A 27514-nucleotide genomic window follows, 5' to 3' on the forward strand; every position below is an offset into this window, starting at 1 on the left:
TCATTGCAACTCTGAGCTGGAATTGAAAAGGTAGAATTATGCCCATCAGCATTATTTTATCTGCAGCCCAAAGTGTGGGATGGATTTGTTCTGAATCAGTAATCAGCCAAGAACCCGTAAGACTATGATAACTGTAGTAATGTTGAACAGGACCAGCTTGTGGTTTTATGCTGTTGTAAAACAGAAGTAACTCTCCTAAGGCACTCACTGCTAACTACTGAATTCCTTTATTTTCAAGTAGTGATTTCTTATCTGTATCAAAATGTAAAAGGGTGTTGATGCGTGAAATGCACAACACAACAAAGTCATAATTATAATTGGTAAATCCTGATGAAATTCCTGTTATGAATACTCATTACTTGCCAAGTGGACCCTTAATCTTGTTTTTCTCGTATTCTTGATCTACTGGATCTGGGTGGAGCGTGGATACTGTCTTCCTTATTTATGAATGTGAGACTAAAGTTGTAAGCAGAGTGCATGAAATGCAGTGTTTCAACTGAATCATATTTTCCTGTTTTTACTAGATCTGAATGCTGGAGAAATTCTTCAAATGTTTGGGAAGATGTTTTTTGTGTTTTGTCAAGAATCTGGTTATGATACAATTCTACGTGTCTTGGGCTCAAATGTCAGAGAGTTTTTGCAGGTAAAAATTCTGTGCCAAGTTGTTTCAGATATGAGACAGAAATATAGTCTAATCAACAGATTAGATTGAAATTTGGGGATACAGGTTGTACTTTATAACCTCCCAGTTATTTGTGGAGAGTTGTCTGAAAACTTTGTTCTTTGGTATTGGTGTTCTATAGAGCTTTCCACTGCTCAGCAGTTTTGGCATTGTTCTCTTTCCCTCTCAGTTAATAAACTCTTCAGTTACCTGATAGAGTAATAAATTTCTCATAGCATCTTTGAGTGTTCAGCTTCATAAAAAAAGGAATGGGAAGGCAGGTAAGCTGTGATTGCAGATGGATTCATAAATAAGAAAAGTTTTAAACAGGCATTTTCATATGTAACAGAAGTATGGAGTACAAGAGATGTGAAAAAAATTCACCAGTTCAAATTGTCTGGTTTTGTGTGAAGTAAAAAGATTTCTCTTGTTTATATTAATAGAAAATGTGATCTTCCAACTTGTAGGATATTTATACTCCTATGTTCTCTTTGACTAATTATAGATACTGATTATTTCTAATTGTACATTATTTACAGAGCTAAGGCTCATACATAGCTTATTTCTAAGACAGTATCCTTTTTCCATGAACTGAGGTAGGATAGAGCAGCAGTGTTTAAGTCAATTTTTGTGTTTTCTTAACTGAGGAACAGCATGATACTGCGCTATAAAACAAAACAAAAAGAATTTTTCAATAGTGTGGAAGAAATGTATTGACTGCTCTAAAGTGTGATTTCTAGAAAAAGCAGCCTTCCCCTTTTTGTCACTTGAAAATTGTACACTTCAGAAAAACACTTTGGATGTAAGATTTGTGTTATATGTCACTCTTGGAGAGAACTGTGTGCTGTAATGGGTTTAAAAACATGGAACTGATTAAGATTTCATGGGAGATTGCCCAAAAGCTGAGTGTCAAATCTCAGTTGATTTGCACTATACATTTAGCAGCTTCTTGTCATGAGTTCCCTTAAAATGTCTCCAACACCAGTACGTGAAAAGACCAGAGTGCATTGTTTGCTGGATTACTAGAATATTTACTTTTGTATCTCACTACCTGCCCCCAAACCTGGATTGTTTCAGAGAATCCTAGATTTAGTCAACCCAGATTTCTTGTATGAATCCCATGGACTGTAATTGCTGGACAGACAGATAGGGTTTGTGTATGCTCCAACATGTGTATACTATGTGTGATTTGTATACCAGTGTCTGTCTGTGGGATGTGCCGTCCTTTATATTTCATAGCTTCATTCACAGGCTGCCTTCAAAGCAAGTGTTCAGATAAATGTAATTTTTAAAAATTACTTGTACTGAAGTTGCAGTTGGGCTTGAGCAAGAATAAGCGATAAGGAAAAAAAAGGTGTAGTTGGCCTGTTGATCCATATCTTTGTGTACACATGGGTGGGCCAGTCCTTCTCTTTTTCCTTTCTCTCATCCCATTTCTGTATAGTGTACTTCTCTTTCCAATCTTTTCCATGTTTGATGATGAAAAGACTGGACATATTTGGAGTGCACACCAAACCTCCATAAAAGTGTGAACAGCTTGCATTTATGTTCTGCTAGTGACAGTATTTTAAATTGCTTTGTTTTAATTTCACTGTTAACAGATGACATGAGCTATTATATACTTCTGTAAATTTTATCAGGACTAATGTGTTGCTAGCTCTGCCAGAAGTGTACTTTTTACCTTTTTATTATGATGGAAAATCAACATTATTCATGATTTGTTATTTCTGCATCTTCCAGCAGTCAGATTAGGTCAGGAAACTAATTTATATGCCTATTATAAAAATAGGTGCAAATTGGTTTTAAGCTGCTGAGCTTTTGTCAAATTCTTAAAATATATAACAGAGTTCCAAAAGGTGCTTCTTGAAATCTGTACTGAGTCCAGGATATCCAAAATAATTAAGGGCTGCAGCTTTTTGAAGCATGTCAAGGTAATTCTTGTATTTATGTTCTGTTTCGCTTGACATCTCAGGGGAAACTTAGTTTATTCGTAGATGAAACACAGGTACTTCAGGATTCATGAAAAAGGAAAAAGATAGCACAACTAAACCTCGTATTTATAGTTTCTATGAAAAGCACAAGCCTAGAAAAGTGCAAGTCATATTGAAAGATGCTGTGCCAAGAAGAAGCAGTGTGAAAAGAGGTACCTCCTAAGAAACCCAGAACGTGCTTTTATATTATGTTCAGTAACTTTCTACTGAATGAAAATTAAACATTGGAGTAGTGGTTGGTTCTCTAATTTAGGGGATCATTTACATGGCTATCTGGTTGTTCATAATTGCAGTACAATAAATTTCAGGGACTAATTCCTCTTTTAGAATAGTTTACAGGTGCTCTATGCTACCCAGAGCTGGACTGCATATCTTTATATTTCAGCTGCCAATCACAACTTTTGATTTTAGACAGACCAGGATGAGCCTGATTTAGTATCACTGCTTGTTCTTATTTGGAGATCCCTTTGTGTTTCACTGTGGAGCCCATCACTGCTCTCCAAAGCTCTAGAATTAGCATCTCCAATCCCATTGTGTGCTCTGGCACACATCTGAGCAGTCCAGGAGCTGACAATTCAGGTAGAGAGCTTAACCTATTATTACCTGTACCTGACTCCACCTCTGGTCCACAGACACAGAGGGTGAACAAACTAGAAAAGCAGACACATTTGTTCTTCTAGAAGCTGCAGTATCAATATGGGATGGATCAAGCAACAGAAAATAGGATTGGGAGTGACAATGACAGTGTCCAAATGACAGGATCTGGGAGTGATTTCAGCTCCTTGGTCTGGAAGCACATCCCTGTTGCTTCTTGACTGTGTTGTAGCAAAGTTCTGAATACAGTGAGTTCTTTGCTCACGTGACGATCTCTGTGTATGAGGAGAAAATACACATAGGGGACTGGAAGGCAGCTGCAATACGTCCTGGGGCAAGTCCCCCATCCTGGATGATTAGATAGTCAAGACTGGAGGACATATCACATGAGGTCACCTGTGACACAGTCAGTAATGGGGTGTTAGGGTGACAAAGTGGCCTTCATAATTAGACAACCATCTTATAAAAATCCTGTCCTTGATATTGGCCATTTCTTGTTACAAACTCCTTTTGAAATTCTTCAGGTGTTGATGACTTTGTATCTGGAAAATTATTATTTTTTCCAATGTATCTTCCTAAGAGTTTTTTTCCAATGACTCCCAGCTGTTTCTGAGGCATGTGCACTGGAAGAGTAGTTCTCCGATAGATTAAGGAGATTGCGGGGCAATCCCTCAGAGCCAGTCAGCTCTCTCACTCTTTTCCCATCCACAGTCTTTCAGAGCAGTGTCTTCCAGTTTTATTATCTTGAACCCTGCAAAGTTCTTACAGAATTTGCCTTCAAGCATTATGCTTTTTACAGTTGAATGCCCACTAACAGCTGGAAAGAATTGACTCCTAGATTGTTGCCTCTTCTAATTTTAGTTTGGAGATGTTGATATAGCAACAAAAATATGAATTTGAAACTAACTGAAAAACTAAAGGAAGAAGTTTCAGGCTGAGTGTATCCTATGAAATTAATTTCTAAGAGTCTTATGTCTTCTGAAGGCCTCCCAGGAGATTAGGCAGCTGTTTGAGCACTTCACAGCTCACATGAAATCAAGTTCAGTATGCTTCCATAAATTTTTGGAAATAAAAATGGAAATAAAAAATGATTGACAGATGCTCATGAAAGCGCATCAAAGGTATTTTCACCTCACTTCTCCCTGTGCTATCAGAAAACAATATGCTAAGCCTAGTGCTAGCAGTCACCTAGGAGGTGGGAGAACAACATTAAAGTATGAAGTAATGTTCTGGACTTAAGATGTAAAGGAGTCATATGGATTTTACAACATAGATAAATAATTGTGTGGGTTGGAACACTACACAGCAAGGTTGCTCTCGGTTGCCCTTTGTTAAGTATACAGTAAATAGCAAACTGGAGCCATGATAATTGCTTCATAATCAAAGTCAGAAGTAGGTTTGTGTTCTAAGTGGGATTTTGATCTCATTGTTCCCTTTAATGTCCTTATTAGGTATACCTATCAATTTATCATTTATTTTCCTCTCCAGATAGAAATTTGTGTGGTCAAAATTTAAAGTTAAACACATAAGATGTCGAGGATATCAGCTGGAAAAACAGACAACCTCTTACCTTTCTTGAATAACCTGTTCTGAAACATTATTACAGCAGCTGTGATGTGTTCTGTGTATTCCATGGATTTCAGTTTTTCTCCAAGCAAATACGTATTTGAGGTTGATCCTTTAATTATTTAAATTTTTACTTCAAAAAGGCTTTGTCAGGCCCTGGATTGACTGTTAAGCTGTCAGAAGTAGCCTGTTTCATTGAGAATATGGGAAAAGATTTGTGTTTATTCAGACATGCATACTTGTATCTGACTCCTAAATTCATATCTGAAGAGGAGATTATAGGGAGTAGAATTTGGAAGGGATGAAAATGGGTGAGGTACAGGATTAAGAAGAATATACAAGGTTCTTAATCATTGTAGTGTTTCAAAATAGAGCACAGCGAAGCATGAATTCTTACTATCTGGAGTAGTTTTTAATAGTGCTAATTTTCATGCTGTTCATTGTCCAAATATTGCCACAGTAGATGGAAAGAGCATCGCAAGCTACCTGAAAAACCTGCTATAATGACAGTTCCACAGATAATAAGATAAATGCACAGGGAGTGTGAGCAGTAGGAGAAAAGGGATGTTCAGATTAAACAGAATATGTATTTACTTTCTTCAGAACTAATAAGTGAATGGCTTATAATCATGTTTTGAATTTCTTCTTTCAGAACCTGGATGCTTTGCATGACCACCTTGCTACTATTTACCCGGGTATGCGAGCCCCTTCCTTTAGATGCACTGATGCTGAGAAGGGGAAGGGTCTCATTCTGCATTACTATTCTGAAAGAGAGGGTCTCCAGGATATTGTCATTGGAATCATCAAAACAGTAGCTCAACAGATCCACGGTACAGAAATAGATATGAAGGTAATACCTGAAGAGATGTATACATTGAAAGTTTATGTCATTAGGACAAAATCAAGAAAATAAAAATTGAAGTGATGACAAAACAATTATTTTCATTGTTACTGTCCTCTGTGAAGCAGGGGCATCAGTACTGACTCAGGAAGAGCCATCATCATTTCTTGTGCTTTAAGGACATGTTAGCCATGTGCAAACAAGGCCAGCACTAATTTGCAAACAGAATCAATCTGGAACAAATCTGCCTTATTTTAACACAGAGTTTACATGTACAGAAGTTAGATACTGGGTTACTTCAGATGCTTTTTTATGCTTCATTTTATATTTGGCATATATTTCTTACTGTTTACTGTGTTATGTGAGAACATGGACTTTCTGTCTTTGTGTCCCAGATTCTTCATCTATGTGCAGACTGTGATGCTGATGTGCCTTGATGAGGCCTGGCTGGTGAGCAGAGTATTTTCCTCCCAGCCTGCATGCCAGATCCCAGAATAAAGATGTGTTCATGGGTCTTACACTACCATTGTGTGGCAATGTGGTAGGATACACACCTGCAGCCACAGAAGTGGAAAAATGTTCATCAGTCACAGAGTTTGCATAATGTCAAGTGTGCCAAGTCACTTGTGAAATGAGAAAGAGGCTTCCACTTTGTGTCTATACAGAGGAACCAAAAGATTTAATTCATCACGCCTTGAATATGTAGTGGTATAAAATCAGCTTGGTCCAAGGTGCAGATATATCTGGAAAAAACAGCAAATAAAAGCTTTTTGGTGTTAGTAATATGGCAACTGATATAAATTACTCTTCATCAAGTAGAAAAGAATCTAAGCAGATACAGCAAGCATTCTTTTTTTTTTAACTATTCCCTAGTCATGTTACATAGCAGAGTTTCGTCGTATAATTGCTTAAAAAATCAGTTCCAGTTTCATGACTGTATCACAAAAACGTGGTCTTGTTCGTATAGAAGATTTACAAGGAACTCAATTACAAACATATTTGTACTGCTTATATCAGAGTATTTGGCTTTTAGTTTCTTGTTATGAGCAAGCTCAGGCTTATAGTGAATGGCTAGTTCTGTATAGTGAAGGTGATACATTTGATGTCCTTGTTTAGATTCTACTTTGTAGAAATTCATAGTTCAGACTTCTGTAGCAGGTGTTAGTAATCAGATACGGAAGGATGCAATGGAATCAAAACAATCCTTTTCTTAGATCCCTGTTTATTCAAACCGTTGAGACAGACAAGGAGAACCATGTTGGAAAGTTGGCTGCAAGAGTGCTAAAGCTGTTGCTTGACAAGCTTTTCTTTTGGTAGCACAGGCAGCTTATGCAGTCCCCCTTCTCTTACTGCCTAAGCTCGTCCTAGGACAGCTTCTTCAGCTGTGTTTCTCCAGCTATTGTGAAGCTATGCAATAAACTATACTGAGGAAATGAACTGTGTTCAAGATAACAAGTTGGGTTTGGGTTTTTTTTCTGGGTTATTTTTACCCACATCTGTTCCTTTATGTGATTTGGTGTTCTGTCTGTCAGAGACTCTGAGTTCTGCCAGCATAGTCGAGGAGTCATGCAAAGACAAAACTCATCAGTGGGACAGAGGAGAAATCTGGATTGTGGAAATCAGCAACCAGTACAAACTTGACAAATTATCTCCTCAGCCTGAGTATTCCTTTGCTGAGAATATTTTATTGGACAGTAATGAAAACCATGTAGAATTTCTCACAAATAATATGTTCCAAAAAGGCTTAAATATTGATTGTAAAGTTACTTCTCATTTTCATTTGACTTTGTTAGGCTTTTCTGGAAATTTCATTGTTGTACTGCAATTAAATAGTAATTCAATAGTATTGGTCAAACCTATTGTGAGTGAGTACAAAGTTTAATTTAAATCCAAACTATTCTTCCAGATCGTCAGAGCCAAAAGCACATAGGTGCAACATATGTAGGTAGTTAGGTAGGTATCACCTCTAAAGTGGAGAAAGTGCTTATTGTCAGTATTTCATTTTGTCTGTTATCCTGTGTTTTTTTTTTCAAGGCCCCTATTAGAAAGTCATGTGCTCTCAACCCTGAACTTTTTCTTGTCTCTGCTGGTTTATGAAGCCTAGCTTTTGACACCTTTAATGACATTAAATAGTGCTTTACTGCACAGGTGCTCACAAACTTCAGTGGCATATAAGCAGACAATAATCAGCTATTTGTTTCTGTAAGGTGAGAGTGCCAAAATTTGCAGCTTATCCACACAGACGATGAAAGTCTTCCTCCATTACTCCACAGGTCAGTTATTAATCATAAATGGTACAGAGTGAGGATTTTATAACAGAGTAAGTCCGCTACTGTGGTAATGTGTTACTTTTATACTCTTCACAAAAGTGAGAGCAGGAGAAGAAAAATTGACTGACTCCTTTCATCTTGATCACGTGCTCCTGGTTTAGTAAATTAATGCTTTTGTATTCCAGACTGTTACATTGTTTGAAATAGTACAGCACAGAAAAATAATGGAGTTGCTTTTCACCCCCTCAGTTTTTGTGGACTAATCAATGCCTCTTCTGTAAAATTTTTGGCTGATGCTTTAGTTAGAATTTTGCTTAAGGAAGAGTCTTTTTTGGAACTGATAAGAGCCTCAATGCCTAGCCCTACATTTCTGATGTTATTATGGGAGTTGCCTCCCAATTTACAAGAACAAAGCTGATATTCTGGAATTGTCCTTTCAAGTCTTTTTATCCAAAGTGTTTACATAATAATCCAACACAGGACTGGTTTAGTATTCTGCAGTTCTCTTTATATTAGTGTAAAGTTGATATTTGCAATTTGATGTTTAATACTTTATTATCCACTTTTCTTCTCTGGTTCTTTAGGAAAAAAGCTTAGATAAATCTGCTTGAGAGAATGCATGCTTCTAATTCTGTGTTTTAATGAAATTTGCTTGAATTTGTCTTACGTATTACCAGTTTCAGTGACAATGGTGGCAGATCTTAATTGTTAACAGTAATACTGTTCTTATGTCATTAAGTGGATAGATTTTGTTTAATGGGTTACATGGAGGCACAGAATGACAGAGATTGGAAGGAACTTCAGGAAGTCATTTTTATCCAACCTCGCCCTTGCTTAAGCAGAACCACTGAGAGCCAGTTGCTCAGGACCACGTTCAGACAGCTTTCAGCTGTCTCTAGGGAAGGAGGCTCTGCGAATTCTTTGGACAACTGATGTCAGTGCTGAGTCCCCCTGCCAGCAGAAAAATATTTGCTTATGCTCAGATAGAACCTCTTGTGTTTCAGTTTGTTCCCATTGCCTCTTGTCCTTGCACCAAACACCACTGAAAAAAGCATGGCTCCATCCTCTGTGTACCTTTACTTCAGGTATGTGCACACATGGATAAGATCCTCCTGAGCCTTCTTTTCTCCAGGATGATCAATGACAGCTGTCTCAGCCTTTCCTCTTCTGAGACATGCTTCAGTGCATTACTCATCTTTGTGGCCCTTCACTGGACTCTCTCCAGTAGTTCCATACCTCTCTTGTACTGAGGAGCTCACAGCTGGATATAACACTCCGGGTGTGGCCTTTCCAGTGCTGAGTAAAGAGGAAGGATCACCTCCCTCAGCTGGCAGAGAAACCCAAGGAATCTCATTATCACAAGAGGAAAAGTAAATATTGAGAAAAATGTATTGTTTTTGTTTTGTCCCAGATTGTTTCTTTGGGTGAAATAGCTGAATAGAAAAAAATGTTTAAATTTATCATGTTTCTGCAGTTTCACACAGAACATACATATATAGACTAGAGCTTTCTTTTTCCAGAATAGTGTCCTTCAGTAAATGTGCCTTTTTGTAACACCTAGGGGATGTGTGTGCTGAAGGCACAGGAAAAAAAAAAAAAGAAAGTCTCAGTTTGTCTCTGTTAAACTCTGTTAGTACTGAAAGGAAGGCAGTTTGTTTTGAATGTGGATTCACAGTTCCTGATGAATAGTTCAGGAATGCCGAGGTTGACATTAATTGCTTAATCAGTTGAAGTCCAATTTATCTTCCCTGGCATGGTAACCCATTTTTAGCTAAATAGAGCTAAGACTATATGTTTTTTGCAGCAAGTATTGCTCCAAGAATAGTTGCTGCCTTTGAGAACATGCTAAGAATATTTAATTTCTGCAAGTCTCAGTCTGATATCTAAAAGTCTTCATGATGCTGGTAATCAGCTTTAGCATGAGATCTCTGTAAGCAGCCTTCTGGCTATGCCGCCTTTTACTTCATGTGTCAGAGGTTGTTTGTGTATTAATGAGAGTGACATGTGAAGGTGAACTCGGGACAGGGATTTCCTCAAGGCTACAAATGGTAAAGGTTAAGGAAGAATGTTGTACAATCCTACAAAGCCCCAAAAATCTGTTGGGAAAACAGGTTTCTGCAGTTCTGTTATTATCTGAGAGCAGACTATCAAAATCTTTCTTTTAGACAGTGAATATGGTAGGCAATATCAAATGAGAAAAGGCCAGGAATCCTTGACAGGATAGTAGTTTATGACTGTCTCATTACTAATAGCCATATTAAAAACAAAACCAGACTGACCAGCTAGAGAGTTGACCTAAAAACTGCTTAGATACTTGTTATGCAGGGCAAGCAGTACTGATCCAAACATTAAAATGCTAACTATGTGTGAAGAGAAGTCAATTGTGGAGCATAATCAACCTCTAATTCTGACACAAGGGCAGCAGGAAACTGGTAGCTGCAGGCTCAGAGGTTTGATGGAGTGAGAGCCTCTGCAGTGAAACCAGCTGCTAGGTGGAGATGTACCTGCAATTTTAACTTTGAGTTTGCAAAGCTATGGGTGGTACCGTTTCCACAGTGAACATTGCCTCAGGATCATCATGAAGTGAAGTTTGTCAAGTAGTATTGCACAGTCAGTTTTGATCAGAAGAGATAAGAATTTCATCTGGTCTTGACCTTTAAATGGCAAAACCCTGACTTTATATTAACCTTCACAATCTGATGGAAAAAGATCCCTTCCGTCCCTCCCCTGTGATGAGATACAAGTGTATCTTGGGGACATGCTCCTATCTATAGAATTGAGTCTTGTCTTGGAAATACATTAGTGAAAGTTTAATGTCACAGCAATACTGCTTGATTTAATGTCTTTTGTGAAGCTCACCAAATATATTAAACCATGAAGTAATTTTGAAATAACTGTTCTCTGAATTGTCCTTCCTTGAAATATTGCTGTGACTTTTCACTTGGCTAAGCAAGGACAAATGCTGAAGATACATCTTCTGGAAAGCACAGGCAGGTTAGCAGTTAGATGTTATATATTCTCTTTGCAACTAGGAGAGTGATTTTTCTCGTTCGGTTTTTAAATGCAGTTACTATGGTGATTGAGCTCTTGAAGGTCATGAACTGATACCACTTCACCAACAAAGACTGTAGGGGGAGGAAGAATTAGACTTGATTCCTGACTTTTTTGCTTCTGTCACAGAACCTTAATTTATCAAACATCTAACAGGGGCTTCTTCAACAATATTTAAATGATATGAAAATTCCATGGCTTGTGAACTTCACTTGCAGAATGAAATAATAGATAAGTTCTATTCTAGTTTGCATAGTATCTAAGGCAGGTCTTCATGCCAGATAAGTATCTGGCCATTGAGATTGGATCTGTAGGTACAAGGCTGAAGGAATAAAATCTAACATCCTTGGTTAATGGCCACAAGTGCTTATTTCAAATTTGTTGATAAGGTGGATGAAATCACGAGATAGGAAGATTAGTTAGTGCATAAATTATGTGAGCAGAAAAGACATCATGAAATTACATATCCAATGGAAAGGATATTTAAGGATGAATCAGTAGCTTTCTTAGCCTTGGAAAGAGTGTGGTTGTAGCTTCTGTTAATAAGGGTCTGTCCATAGATGACCAGAATCAAATTCAGTAAAACAGCCATGTCCACAGCTATGGCTGTCTTGTAGATCTGGCACACTTCCATGTGTTTGACCTGTTGTTCATTTGCTGCACTAACACGATGCACTAGAACAGCGAGCATTTCTAGCTGCCATGGAGTCTGGTCAAAAATAGTGCTGCAAATGAACTATTGAAGATGAAGATGGTTGAAGATGCCTGAGAAATTTGCAGCTTTGCTCTTTTACTGACACAGTTGTATTCTATAAAAGCCAGGAAAACAGCACATTGTGTGTGATAAGCGACTTATCACTGTGTAAGCTTGTAGGGTCTGTGGAGGATCATGTCTCAAACTTAGCTAGATGTCATGAAACATATAGCAGTTGAATTTTTATTGGTGTTGTTTTACAACCAACACTTCAGTTTTATTTATTGATGCATATTTCATTTCTAATAAATGGAAAAGAATGTGAATTTATTGAAAGTCCATTAGGTGCTGCATATTAGCAGGTAAAAAACTGTAAGTATAGGTGCAGGTTGGTAAAAGAATACTAATATGCAGTAACTAAAATGGTCACTAGGTGATAATGTTAATATATCTGGAAAGTGATATGCTGTTAATATGAACAGTTCCTATGAAATTATTAGATCTTTAAAACTGAATTTTAAGACTTTGCCAAGTGAAGAAGCTTTTCATCCAAAGTATGCATTTTTTTCCAGCTGTGGCAAGAGCATCTCTTTGAAGTAAGATCCAAGACTGAAAATTATGTTGAAGCATAGATCAGTTCTAGTGATAATTCTACACAGTTGTTACTGTGTATAATCTCAGCTATTTCTGGATGCAGTAATAATAAAATAAAACCTGTGGGAGTGTGTATGAATGTTAGAAAGTAAGAACTAAGACTGTAACTGCATTCTGTAATAGTCTCTCACAGTCTCAGGGATAATGACTTAAAAGAATAGGAAGACACGGAGAACCTTTAAACCTTGAATTCAGAAAACTAGGTCTCCATCTACACTGTGTTCCATTTTTCTAGACAAACCCACATAACCTGTTTTCCTCACCGCATATTCTTTCTGAGGTTTACCTTAGGTTAGCTCATAATTTCCCCCTTCTTTTTGCCACACACTGCCATATGGATTACCAACACAGTTTCTTGAGGAAGTTAGGTTTTGTTGCCATTAACATTTGAACTTGTTTGTTCGTCCAGCTTTAGGTACCTACATTAGCTGGTAGATTAAGTAGGTTGGTCTTTCTCTAACATACTTATGTATGCCATAGAAAGGGAAAGCTAGTGCGGCACATAGTACAGAGCACCTAAATCAGGCTCCTGCTCTGAACTGTCCTCTAGTAAAGCCTAACTTTCCTTTAAATGGATAGTCAAATAGGAGATCAAGAAACACTACCTTCTTAACTTAAGAATCATTTAGCAATAAATATGGCTTTGATGTTTTACAGTCCTCCATGTGTATAGGAACAAATAAAGGAATCGGCATTCCCTAACCAATACACTAGCATGGCTGACAGCTGTGGAGGAGAAATATTTAATAAAGTAAACATCTTGGGGATCAAGTGCAGTGTTTTTGCATGTCCATTCTGTTTTGATATTGTAACTTTTTTATTTCTGTGGCTAGACTATGCGTAAATGGCAGAATTGGGATGCATTAGAGATTTTAAGAAGTCTTTTTTTTGCTTCAGTGGCTTTAGGATCAGACTCTACATGAAAGGAGAATCAGGTGCAACATGTTCCTGAAAGTTGCCACTAAACAATACTGTGTAAATAGAGTTGTTCTGTTCCAGTCATTAAATCTAATTAGGCTTGAGAAGAGGTGAATTCGGCCTCTCAAGGCAAATTGTGTTATTCTATTACTTATTAGCTTTGATTATACTAGAATACATGATTCTCACTGCAAACAAAATCATCCTTAGTAATTTCATACTTTTTACTAACTTTGAGTAAATTAGTAAAGTGTGAAATGCTGTATTCAAGACACTTGAGAGTCAACTTATGTTACGTGACTTTGGTTTTGCTGTGATTATATTTAATATGGAATACAGCTTGGAGAAGGTCGTAATTGCTTTTAATTTTATGTACTGGTCCTGATCTTGCAGTCATCACTGCTTGGATGTGTAAGTACTGTGTATTCAAATATTTGTTCCATCCACTTTTTGTCTGGCTGACTGTGGCATACGCATCCTCTGGTCAGCACTGTTTGTTGTTGTGTTATAGACCTTGCAAACAGCTTTCATCAAAATAAAGATTCAAGTGGTCTGTGTAATTCAGGGCTTGCATCATGTTTATTCAAGGAGAGGGGAGAGTCCTGTTTTCTGGCATGTACTCGTAAAAGCAAGTATAAGCTGAGCCTGGACCCCTAATTTCAGGATGTGCACTTCACTCTGGCTTTATAAATCATATTTGAGTGATCTTCAATACACTGTTCGTGCAGAGAGCACTGTGGCTAAGCAAAGGTATGATTATTCACCTGGAATTGTAAAGACTCTCTAAAATCACAAATACTTATTAGAATATAATATTTTTCAAGATGCATTATCATTCTTGAATTCATCTTTGAACTCTTAATGTATTCCTGTCATCATGGTAGCATTGCCATTATTAATGGGTAGCAGAGTTTTCAGCTTTTCATTTTTACCTTTATTTTTCTAGGTTATTCAACAGAGAAATGAGGAATGTGACCACATTCAGTTTTTAATTGAGGAAAAAGAGTCTAAAGAAGAGGACTACTATGAAGATCTTGACAGATTTGAAGAAAATGGCACCCAAGAGTCTCGTATCAGTCCCTATACTTTCTGCAAGGCCTTTCCATTCCACATAATTTTTGACAGAGATCTGGTGGTCACGCAGTGTGGCAATGCTATATACAGAGTCCTTCCACAGGTTAGACTGTTTTCATGCATGGGTAATCATAAGAGATTCGTAATGCTGGATGCTTCACAGATTTATTTTAAAGATGAATAAAATAGGTTTAGAATTCTCTTGTCTAAAAAGTATTCCTGCTTAACTGTATAATATTTACTACATTGTGTTCTTCTTTGAAAAAAAGACTGTGAAAATAGCCTTGATTCTACAACAGCTCTGTTCTTTATGATCATACCCATGTGCAGTAAGAGAGTAAGCTTGAGCAGAGAAAATCTGATTCCTTCACAATGCAGGTGTTAGCTTGATACCCGATTCTTTGTCATTGCTCACTCCAAAATACATTTGCTATGAAAGTGGCAGAACTCTTTAAGGTGGATGTGTGGCAGTCAATGAGACTTGGCTTGGGGTTCAGGAAATGGTCTTGCCCATACTACTGTACAGCGTAGCAGCATGTACAGAGGCAAGGTATTTGTATATTTATATATTTATATATTTATATATATTACTGACAGTAATATTTTCAAATACTTGAGCTGTCAGATGCACTATAACTGAAGAGCAGAATAACAGAAATTGTAGTATACTTTCTTGGCTCGTGTATCAAAAGCATCAGTATTGACTTAGATGAGCCAAACTGTGATGTATTTAATGTGTTCTGAACTGATTGCAGCTGCTGCAATTTCCTCTGGTTATTTACAGTGAAAGAGTACTCAGAGGTCCATTTAACGTTATGTATTCTGTATATGAATAGGATACCTCAATTCTTACCTGAAAGAGCTGAGAGTGTTTCTAAAAATAAACAACAGGTAAAAGCAGTAATTTGAGAGAAGCAAAAGGTAAGATGATGAAAAGATCAAATGATCTTTACAATTATGTAGGCTAACGTAGCACATAACTGTGCTATTTTTGAATCATTGACATACTTTTAAAGTGTAATTTTATGTTATTTGTTTTTCCCTGCAATTTGTTTTCTCTCTGAATTTTGCAGGAAGGTTTGAAAGAACTGTGTAAGTAGCTCTGCCAGATTTTTCTCAAGGGCATTCACTGAACAGTTATGGCTGTTCAGCCTACCGAGGATGGCTATTGCAATACTTAGTACCAGAGTTGGTGCTTTAGAGAGCATATCTTATTGAAAAGGGAGAAGGAGGTCACTTAGGAGGAAAACAATGGAAAGCTTTTTTTACTCTAGAGTGGAAACAGTTTGACAGATAGTCAATATGATAGTCTAACACAATTTTACAAAGTCATCTTACAGTCTAGAATTGCACTTTGAATTCACTACACTTCTGCTGTAAAATCCTTATTTTAAAAAACTTGTGTTTTAATGGAGAAGTGTATGTATTCTCTTCCATTCTGTATTGTTATCTAAGCAAATTGGATATAATCACTCTGTGTATGTATATATGTTTGTTTGTTTGTTTTTATATATTCTAGCTGCAGCCAGGAAATTGCAGTTTGTTGTCAGTTTTCTCCTTGGTCCGGCCTCATATTGATATTAGTTTCCATGGGATCCTCTCACATATCAATACAGTCTTTGTACTGAGGACCAAGGTAACTAGAGAATATTCACCTCTTTTCTTTAAGTAAGTATGCTTTGGAGAGAAGTGCTGAAGGCTCTGAAGTTGTCAGAGAAAATTACTGACACAGTAGTAGGCTCAGTCCCTTTTGAGTCTTGAGCCAAGAAAAAGTCACCGGTATGAATTCACGTGCAGCTGTTAAAGTAGGATGCTTTATAGGACTGGTGAAGTACGTATACTTCATGTCTGATACTTTCTTTGTAAGGATCCAACCCATTATATGTCATTATACCCAGGTAAATATAGAAGAGGCAATTACATTTACTTTTGCTTCATAACAATGTGGCAAACAAAGATGAAATGTATTCTTGCTTGGGCACATACATTCATACACTGTTCTGTGTCCTTTTCTCAAGAGAGAGCAGGAGAGAAGGCAGATGATGAATGAATGCAGCATGTAGAGTAGTACCTATTACGTCAAGGAGCTTCTTTTATTTATTGAAACTGCACCCGAGAGAAACCAACAAGATTTTTTAGGAATGCTGCCAAGCACAGATAGAACTCCATAAAATAGGCAATACTTTTGTTGGACTATTGTTAAGAAATCATATAGAAGAAAACAAGAACTTATGAACATGAAGGCAAAGAAACCATGCTTTGTATCTTTGAAGTAGCAAATCACAGTATGAAAATAAAGGTAGTGTATGGTGTTCAAGTGAGAAATTAACTGGGTTTTAATATGGGCTGTAAATTTATTTCAAACGTTCTGACTGTCTTCATAGTGAAGGCACTTACATATGTGGCCTGATGTGTAACACATGTGCCATTGTCCTTATATAATTGTGACTTCTCATCACTAGGAGGGGCTGTTGGATGTGGAAAAGCTGGAGTGTGAGGATGAACTGACTGGCACAGAAATCAGCTGCTTACGCCTGAAAGGGCAAATGATCTACTTGCCTGAAGCAGACAGCATTCTCTTTCTTTGTTCACCAAGGTACTTTAAATCTTAAGAGTTCTATAATATTGATTTTCATTTTACAATTACTAATACTAAGAAAGAACTGCTTACGAAAGAACTACAGAGATTAATTGATGCAGGTATTGATTTCATTGATTTTGATGTGTTTATACTAAAAGAGGGAGGAGCATTTAAACTTCAGAACTTGACTGAATATTAAATAATTCAATGTAAACATTGGGATGCTCTGGCCCAATTTGTACAAGAGGGAATTCATCGTGATTCTATGATTTCTGGCAGGAATTGTCCTTTGTTTCTTAGTGTGAGAATGCTAAGAAATGTCACAATATATTCATATATTCATTGCATTAGTTTTACAGTAATAAAGCATTGATGCTTATGCTGAAGTGATTGGGATAGGGGATTGAATGGAGGGTTTCTTTAGCTAAGGGCATGTTGAGCTAACACACCAGATGACATAGTTATGATATGTTCATCTCCTGTGTAAAAGGGAGAGAGTGGATGAAGACAGCAAGGGAAGAGGATAACTTAATGTAATCTCACATTTATTTGTATGCTCAAGAATGTACATTTGATATGTTCATAGAACTCATCAATGAGAACTCTAAGCTGAGTGTTAACATGAATGAACACAAATAAGGTATTTTATAGAAGGGGTATGTTGTACAGCTCATCGGAACTTCAGGAGCATAATCTTTCTTTTGTTATTCCACAGCTGCTGCTGTTCATTTGAGTTTTAAATTCTCCTTTGGCAAGTTTTAATTGTACCCATATTATTTATTTCTCCACATTGCAGTGTGATGAACTTGGATGATTTAACCAGAAGGGGTTTATATTTGAGTGATATTCCATTGCATGATGCTACCCGTGATCTGGTTCTTTTGGGAGAACAATTCAGAGAGGAATATAAACTGACTCAAGAGCTTGAGATCCTCACTGACAGACTGCAGCACACGCTACGTGCACTGGAAGATGAAAAGAAAAAGACAGACACGTAAGAACCAAATCCTGTTTTTGAGCTGAAACAGTCACAGCAATATACTATTTATAGCTATCTTCTTCAAAAAATAACAGAATCTTGGAAGGAATATAAAAGATATTCCAGGGCTGATAATTTTGGAGCCAAGAAAGAACATTTTACTTTAACACTTCATAGAACATTTCTTTATTTAGATTGTCAAATGTCGTATGCAGTCTAGGCTGTTACATGCACAGGTGTTTTGATGACTCCCTCCCTGATAAGCAAAGTTGTGAGAAGTAAATTGACAACCTTTTTGCTTTGTGAATTACCTAAATCGGTAGTTTTGCAAACTTTCTTACATGCAGTCCTTGTAGCTAAGATGAATTTGATGAATGTGCAAATGCTACTATTTGACAGAGGTCTGTAAGCCACCTGTAGACCACTTTGTCTTTCTTGACAGCCATGCTCACAGGCTAATAGAACAGAAAAACATATCTCATAAACCCCAAGAATAGTTTATATAAAAGTGACGTTTTGCAACAGGCTAATGCTGTGCATTTGATTTTATAGTTTCCCTTGGAAATGGATTTGGGGCTATCTAGATAATATTACTATCTAGATATGAGTACATTACAATAATAAATGCATCGGGCCCCAAATGCATTTCTGCGGGTAACTGCAAAATAAAATTTGCAGTATTACTCTGTAGCAGCTCAGCTGAAGGACTACTGACAAACAAAAGTTTGTATGACAAGGGGTTTGAGGTTGATGGATGACTCTTGTTTTTTAAACACAATTCCCATCTCTATAATAGAGTTTCTTGTGGGTTAACGCTATGTTTTGTATGAATTTTATTGACAGATTTTTTTTTTCTGTAGTAAAGTAACGGAAATTATTGTAAAAAGACTTGAAAGGGTTAGACAGAAGAATCAGAGAAGCCTAAATAAATATTTTTGTTACTCATTTCTGTTGAAGTTTTTTATAAAGTCATTTTATCTTCAGGAATTCTAGCCTTCTTTGCAGCAGCTGCAACAAACAGCGTAAGTTACTATACCATGTGCCCAAAGTATTCACTAATTTTAATTCGTGCAGTAGTGAACTTGCAAAGATGCAACTAATGAGAGTTTGTGCAGAAGGCTGTGTAAAAAATGATGCTTACATTTGTGAAAGAGTCAAAGGTCTTCAGCTTGACCACTTAGCTATGTAAGGAGAGAAATACATCTTGAGATGGCAGCTATAATGTTGAAGGAATAATTGAGTGTAGGGTGAAGCTCTTTGTGTGTGTTTTGGATTTTGTTTGTGCTATTTGCAACATGAACAAGTTTTAATACGTCATATAGACTATTAATTAAAAAAAGCAATAAACCTTGTAAGCAGCGTTCTCTAGAGAAGAGATGCACTAATGCATTAATGGATCAAAGGTGGAAAACTGTTTGATCTTTTCATGGCCTTTTTTGCAGCTGTTTATGTTATCAGTTGCAAAACCTGTTTATATGAGCTGAGGATATGGCCAAAATGTTTAAGCAATAAGTAAAAATGATCCAAGACAGTATCAACGGATCATATCAGGAGAATTAGTAATATATAATATGTCTCATTTTGGTGGTAATTTGGACGTATTGTGCTATGTGTAATCTGTCGTGGCTTTAGATGCTGATGTAGATCAGTTCCTGTTTCCCAAGTAACATATTCTTCAGTAAATATCTTGCTCTTTGATGATGCGAGTACATTATAAACCCTATGGGATGTTCTAAGTTAATATTTGAAGAGTGCTGATGTAAAGACCTTTTTCTACATTCTTTCTGTTTCACTTATACCTTTCTTTTCTTACATATTTAGATTACTGTATTCTGTTCTACCACCATCAGTGGCAAATGAGCTGAGACACAAGCGTCCTGTTCCAGCTAAGCGGTATGACAATGTGACCATTCTTTTCAGTGGCATTGTTGGATTCAATGCCTTTTGTAGTAAACATGCCTCTGGAGAGGGAGCCATGAAGATTGTTAATCTTTTAAATGATCTTTACACGAGATTTGATATTCTGACTGATTCACGAAGGAATCCATTTGTTTATAAGGTAAGCAGAAGATTCTCAAAGTGTTTAATATACGATGATGTCACTCTTTTTCATCCTTTGAATTGCAAGCTTTTTTTTAAAAAAAATAGTTATGCTCTCAGTCTTTGAACTGTATTACCTGTTGTTACATAGCTTAAGAAGAGTACGTTGTTTACTCTAAATGTGTTAAGGAACATAAAGGGCAGGATTTCTACACAGCTGCCCATTGGATATATAATTCTACTTCCACGTTTAGCAAGTGTGAACACTTACAAAAGCAGTCTGTGGTTTTGCTGAACCCATGCTTTAAGTTTTTCAGTCATATACTTGCATCTCCTGGTTGTAAATTATAACTTATGATTTAGTTATTCAATGTGAATTTCATTCCTTCATTAGGAATTAGGTGTAGGGGCTGATGTGGCTAGTAGTGGGTAGATAGGGAGAGAGATACATATAAATTCCATATATACATGTGTATGATTCTGTGCTTATATTTATACAATGCATGCCTAGCTTTTAATATAAATCAGTTTTATGTCTGTACCATGAATCAAGTGTGTGGATGAAAACTAACATAGTGCTCCATTTCTACAAAAATTCAGAAGACCCCGAAAGAGAGCTTCCACTTCACACATTCACAGTGTCATTTTTATTGGTTACATTGTTGACATACAATAAATTCTCTTCAATAACAAGAGAGATGATGGGAATTAGGGGCATATGAATGAAAGTGTAGGGGAAGTATTTGAAAGGACAAGCAGACTTGTAGGAAACACTATATCCATTCTTGTACTTAAAAGCCCATGATAATGAAGTAGTTGAAAAGTGTGTATCTTGATAGGTGGAAACAGTTGGGGACAAGTATATGACAGTGAGTGGTCTGCCAGAACCTTGCATTCATCATGCACGATCTATCTGCCACCTGGCATTGGATATGATGGAAATAGCAGGCCAAGTTCAAGTAGATGGTGAGCCTGTACAGGTTAGTAAATATTTGGACTTGAATGAAGAGTCCATTCTTTGATTTGGTGATAATGCTTTGAAAAGTAACTCCAAGTTCATGCAGGCTTTGTTATTGTTAGATTTTGGGTCTGATATCTACAAATAATATGAAGTCACGTGTAGATATGACGTGCAGTTCTCATACCTTAAAATCTAATTATTGTGCTTAACCTTTTAAAGGACTAAATTAAGTCTGCATTGTTAATGTCTGTTTTCTGATCATTTCAATCTAATAATTAAATTCCCATTGCATGTCAAGTACAATTCATTGAATCTTATTCATCTCAATGAACAGAACGTTAGTATTCCCTCTATTATATTTTTGATCATGCTTCAGAGCATCATATCAGCATGAGAAAATATTAAAAGAAAACTGGTTCCATAGGCAGCTATGGCAACAAGTAATGACAACAATATATATTAGTGAAAGTTCACTTGTTCTGGAATTTTATGAAGATGTTGTGGCATTAATATGGAACCAGAGAGGATGCAATGACTTGTCCTCATCAGCAGTCTGTGAGAGGAAGATAAGTAATGAATGTGATGCATATGCCATGAATGTAATTGGTCTAACACCTAGCTTAAAACTCTGTACTTGTCACTGGACAAAGAAGTGAGGTTTGATTTGGGGCTTTAAAATGACCATTATGTGCTGTAAGAGTAAACTTCTCAAAAACCCTGCCTATCTCTTGAGCTTTTAAATGCAAAATACCACGTTTCCTCTGAGAAACATCTCTTTTTCTTGACCTATGCCATCCATTTCTTCATCTTCTGAGCACTCATTAAACGCAAAGCTGCAGTGGATGCCTCTCTTTCCACTTTTTAAATTTCACAGTACTTGGCAGCATGGCATCATGCATGCTGGAAAAATATGGAGATTGTTCTTTCATGTGGAAGGCAGAGCTGTGACTGCAATAAAGAAAGGTGACACAAACCACAAAATGCAAGGCTTTGAAGAGGCAGGTGTGGCACTTGATGAAAATAAACTCCAGTAGATAGATATGGTGTAATACCTGTGTTTAGTCAGAAGCATCGAATTAGTTACATTGATTTTGAATATTCAGGTTTGTTTGTTTTCTCTCTAAAGATAACAATAGGAATCCATACGGGTGAGGTAGTCACAGGTGTCATAGGCCAAAGGATGCCACGTTACTGTCTCTTTGGAAATACTGTCAATCTAACAAGCAGAACAGAAACTACTGGAGAAAAGGGAAAGATCAATGTCTCTGAATATACTTACAGGTGAGTATCTTTATTGATGTTCACATCTTAAGAGAAATCTCTTTATTAGCATAACACCAAACTGTCTTTGGAGTTGAAAGTGACAAGACTCCCACAACACATTATTTTTAAGTACGTGAGTTCTGTGGTGGATTGCATTGTGATATACCATTATTGGTATGCAAATATAATAAAATTATCTGGATGACTCTTTTGTTAATTAGCTCGTATATCTGTAGCATGTTTAATATTTTATGCAATGTGTGGTGTGCATGCATTACATACAGTTAAATGTTTTCTCTTTCAATTCCAGGTGCCTTATGACACCAGAAAATTCAGATCCTCAGTTCCACCTGGAGTACAGGGGTCCAGTTTCAATGAAGGGTAAAAAAGAACCAATGCAGGTTTGGTTTTTGTCCAGAAAGAGTACAGAGACAGAGGTATGACTAACCAGAGTGTAATTTTTTTTTTTTCAACAAGGCATAAACATGAAAAATTTCATCTAAGCCACTGAGACCCATTTGCATTTGCAAAAGTAAATATTCCCTAGAAAAAACGAAGGGTTTTGTACAACACTATTTCATTAATGCATTTATTATCTTGACAGCACATTAAAGTTCTTGATTATTTGTCTACACAGTTTATGCAGTCCCTGAAAGAATACTTTTGTATTTAAAAAAGTCCTTGAGCAAATGCCAAGTGCTTAAATATTTATATCTCCCTCTTCTTACGAATTTCTCCACTGTAAGAGAAGATTTTGCAATATTATGTCCATTTCTGTTTAGTTGGCATGTCTGGTTATCAGCACTTCAAAAATTCAGTACTTGCTTTCTCATGGTGAGTGAATAAATGTGCCTTCAAATATTTAAGCAGTCCAGCAACTACTTGCAGGAAGGTTCACACCTGACGTATATGGTAGCCTGTTAACCTCAGATGGATCTCCTTGTTCAGAAGCTGTTGCATGATAGAGGTCTTGCTTTAGAAGTATATAGAGTGAAAACTATTTCTTTTGAATGGCATCTGAGCCTAAATCCTCTTCTCAAAATGTTGTAGGGTTAAGCTCTTCAAGCACTTGAGTGGTCTTCAGGCTTATGACTCAATTTTAGAAGTCTGGGCATGTATTAACCAAAATGTCAAGCCAATGAGATCTAGATTCGTAAGTGTGCGACAAACTTAGGCACTTAATTGGATTACAGTATGCCAGCTGATTTGCCATAGCTGAGTGGGTGCATACATACCAATAGGGAGAAAAAAGGGTAAAAGAAATTTTATATAGCTTGAATTCTGTCCTGAAGTAATACAAAGAGAGTTTTAAGCTAATGTATTTAATCTTAAAAATACACGTGACTAAGATAGTGGAAGTCATCATTTACCTTGGCTGAAATAATTCTTTTAAGTCATAAGACATTAATTACTTTTGTGAATATTCATGCACTTCTGAAAATTAAATGCAGACTCTATTTGAGCTTTTTAGGAGAGTTGTTCCAGATTTACTACCAGTGGTACCCAAGTATATGAATACTGACATTTTAATAGTAACTCCCAGTATTAAACTTCAAGGGAGGGCCTATACTTTAACTCTGCTGAAGTCTGAGTTTTAGTATGTATTACTTACAATAATATTCTGGGTGCCACTTTTGATAATACTTTTCTATATTTATTCTATATCAAGATCAATTATAATTTCACATGGCTACTATTCTTTCAAATCTATATTTGTATTTAAAATATATTTTAACTAAACACCTTACACTTTTTCCTGCATTATAAATTGTGTTGCATCATATGTAGCAAGGCACATTCTAATTTTAAATGTAAAATTTCATAGGGGCGTGGAGTCAGGTAGATATTTTCATTGTTTCAGTGTCACATGTTTAAAATGAATATAGGGTTCAAATAGTTTAGAATCTTAAGTATTGCTATTTCCTTTTAGACATCTTGTACAATAGTTGATTTTGTCAGTCCTCACAGAAGTCTTGAGTGGTACTTGCTGATAGTATTATCTAGTAATTGGAAATTTGTAGAGAGGTACATGGGGCAGGAATAAACCTGACAGAAAAATACTGTCAGCCTGATTTTCAGGAGCACTTAAGACTCACAGTTTAAGCACACCAAAAAGCCATCTCTCTAATTTTTTGTTAGTTTTTAATTCTGAAGTTAAGATATACAGGTAATTCTTTTAGATAGAAGGACTTCTTTCATCACAGGCATCTTTTCTAAATTGAAGTACATTTGGGAGAGCAGGAGACTAGAAAGATATATTCATGTGGTGACTAGAACTGATAATCATTTTGTCAGAGATGATTTTGAAAAGTGAAAGAAAATAATCCTCTAATCTTTTCATTTTTTTTCACTCCCTGCACAATTTCATTTGTCCATGCACAAGAAGGTGCACTGAGTTTTACTCCTGCAAAACTTTTTGAACTGTTTGCAATTTCTCTTTGGCTTGTGAAGTTACTCTTCATGTTATTTCTGGCACTTTAAAGGCTGTACACAATATTTGGCGTCCTAAAGCAGAAATGAGATACCCAGCTTTTTATATTTTATTACCTTAGAGTAATCGCTTTGCTTTAGGCAAGGGTGCAGACTTGTTTTTCTTTTCAGTCTTATTCTCTCTGACTTTTCAAAGATATGCACGTCCTAATGTATTTTACCATGAGGTTTTGTACCTCTAATATCTTTAAATCTATAGTAGATTCACATTAGCAATATATTCTCCTTTTCATTATATCCCTTAGAAGAAAATTATTATGCAAATCTATTAGCATATTTTACCCTGAAGCCCAGTAATTAATATATGGTGAGGAAAGAGGACGAAATACAGTTGGCATAGAGATGTGAAACCAAGGCTTAAAATATGTTGTCTCTCTGCTAGCCCTGTACAAAATGACAGGGTTGGAGCAGCTCAGCATACCTCAAACTTGGTTCTTAAGTTGCCATCTCTAATGTCAGTCCCCATGAGTGGTACTTAGTTCTGAGAAAGACCTGATTTACAAGAATCAGTGTTGGTTTGGAGTGCTGCTTTTCTACTTTTTTTTTCCATTTAGGATATCTCTTCCATTATACCATTATAGCAAAATTAGAATTGCATCAGAAATATGCATAGAACAAAATCAACTGTGACCGATAACTCAATTTGCATCTGCTTGTTTGCATGTTGTAAGATTATTACTATAATTATTATTTTAATAGAGGTTCAGCTGAAGCTTCTCTCTTGAGAAGCTGATTTGTTGTAAATGATAAAGCTTGCAGAGAGCCTCAGATGTCTGACTGCAATTTCTGTCATTCCAAACTTTCACATATATTTCTTTTCTGTCCTGTCCTCACATTACTGATGGGAACAAGTTAAAATATCTCAGTCAGAACTTGTAGTTCATTACAGAACGTTGGAATTTTTGTGTTCCTACCTACAACACTTAGGAAAGAAATATGTGCATTACCTATGTTGTGTTTCATTTCTGTATTATTTCCTGATGTTGGTTGCAAGTTGAAAAAGATGTATTTTGTCACTGCATTGACTCACCATGTTGTTGCTTCTAAGAAAATCCCTTACTTCTCAAATTCTACTTGCATGCACTCAAGGAAACAAAGCAAGATGCTTTCTGAGCTGAGGGAAGAGGAAGAGGACGTTGGATAGGGTGCAATACTGTCTCCAATTAGGGTGCCAGGCAGTAAGGTCAAGTGTTGGATGTTATTTCATGTCATATCTCCCATTGCCGTGTGCAGCACCATTGTTACCCTACTGCTGACATCACACTCATCATTTTTCTCCAGACTTGCTTGCTATCTTTTTTTCTTAATGTATGGTATTGCTACAGCGCTGCTATGAGCATGTATTTCAAGCTTTCCTTTTTTTGGTATGCATTTTTGCACGTCTTTCAATGTTGCCCTTCCTACCACCAGATAATATTGAATGATTTCTTTTAGTATGCATGCCACAACTAACAACTTCAGTCTGATATTTTACATCTTCATCTCTGAAGCATAGTGGTTTTGTGGATCAGTGACGTTTCTGGAAAGTTACATATTTCAGTTGGTAGGCAGAACAATGAAAAAAAGAATACCTAAAGCAGCATCATGAAAATTATTATATAAATGTTGTTTATCAGATTTTGTTCTGCTATTACCATGCTTCCCATTCAATTTGTGAATAACACGTGATGCACTGTAAATTCCTGGTTAGGAAAAGGTTTGTCTTTTGATATCATCCTGCACTTTCCCTTTGTAAATGGTGTGTAAACATTTTCTGTATTAGAAAGGGAGCAGTTGTTTATCTGATGCTGCCATTTGAAGCATGTGCCAATCTATTTCTACTGAAATGCTGTTCACTTGCAATGTACTTCTCATTGACTTATATTAACTAAGTTAAATTGTCATGTCAATAATAGATTGCTGGACAGTTTTAGACCACACACAGTGCTTTGATTCTTTTCTGATGGAGCCCCCAGAATGGACAGATGAGCTGCTGGGACATAGTTGTCATGGTTGCATTTTCGTTTGGTCTTGCTGATTTTCAGAAGTAATCTTTTTTTATGCCTTGGGGTGGACCTGATAATATTCTAGGCATTGTGGCAGAATTAAGGGATGTAAAATTTGTAAGGGAACATTATGTCTTTTATCAGCTGATACAGTCAGTAAAAGTGGACAAAGTTTCAGATGCATAGACCTTTCATAACTTCAACATACAGTGCATCTTTATGTGAATAATATCTGTTCTTACCTGACTAATAATTTCTGAATATTTGCATTATAAAATAGGATAGTGCAATTATTTGTGTATAAAAATTGTCTATATCTAGTATACCTTATCAGCACAGACTATATATGTATAAATGTTTCACGTTAATGTGCAAAAGAAATTGCAATAAATTATTTTTTCCATTGACTTACAGACATTTCTGGATTTTCTTTTTGATGAAAGCTGTATTTCATTGCGGCCATGCGGGGGACTCTGCAGCTGTCTTAAAGTTGGCATTGTGATTGGCTTCCATAATGCAAAGCTGAGTGGTTTGTTGCTAGTGTTTCTTGGATAATATCGCTTTTTTTTTCCTAATACAGGGCTTGGAAAACAGCAGAAAGACTCTCACTGTCTTCAGTAAATCTTGAGGCAAGCTTATTAAGTGCATACTGTCAATCTTTAGAAGTTACATTATAAAGACTTCCAGAACCAATGAAGGCATTTTGTAATTTTGCCCATGTTTTTAGATGCTGATCTTTTCATTGACCTTCCCCATGTGGAATTCTATCAAAACTTGATTTGTAAAGACCTTTATGGTAGGCAAATACACGTGGGGTTTTTTTTAACAAAAATATCATCAATTCTAGCATAGTAAGAGGGAGGTATTATTACCACATTTACTTTTTAATCACCAATACACT

General features: G+C 36.4%; 1 protein-coding gene across 1 annotated transcript in view; it reads left to right on the plus strand.

Annotated features, from left to right (window-relative positions):
* Window positions 1–27020, plus strand: part of GUCY1B1 (guanylate cyclase 1 soluble subunit beta 1) — a 45181-nt gene extending 18161 nt beyond the window's left edge. Inside the window, exons 3-13 of the mRNA XM_069855744.1 lie at window positions 525–643; window positions 5465–5662; window positions 14187–14417; window positions 15834–15950; window positions 16777–16910; window positions 17692–17889; window positions 19696–19933; window positions 20754–20894; window positions 22002–22156; window positions 22449–22575; window positions 25718–27020. Of these exons, the coding sequence (XP_069711845.1) occupies window positions 551–643; window positions 5465–5662; window positions 14187–14417; window positions 15834–15950; window positions 16777–16910; window positions 17692–17889; window positions 19696–19933; window positions 20754–20894; window positions 22002–22156; window positions 22449–22575; window positions 25718–25741 (1656 nt within the window). The 5' untranslated portion in view covers window positions 525–550 and the 3' untranslated portion in view covers window positions 25742–27020. The remainder of the gene's footprint in view (window positions 1–524; window positions 644–5464; window positions 5663–14186; window positions 14418–15833; window positions 15951–16776; window positions 16911–17691; window positions 17890–19695; window positions 19934–20753; window positions 20895–22001; window positions 22157–22448; window positions 22576–25717) is intronic.
* The last annotated feature ends 494 nt before the right edge of the window (window positions 27021–27514 follow it).

This window comes from Phaenicophaeus curvirostris, chromosome 4 (assembly GCF_032191515.1).
Source record: "Phaenicophaeus curvirostris isolate KB17595 chromosome 4, BPBGC_Pcur_1.0, whole genome shotgun sequence".
NCBI lineage: Eukaryota > Metazoa > Chordata > Aves > Cuculiformes > Cuculidae > Phaenicophaeus > Phaenicophaeus curvirostris.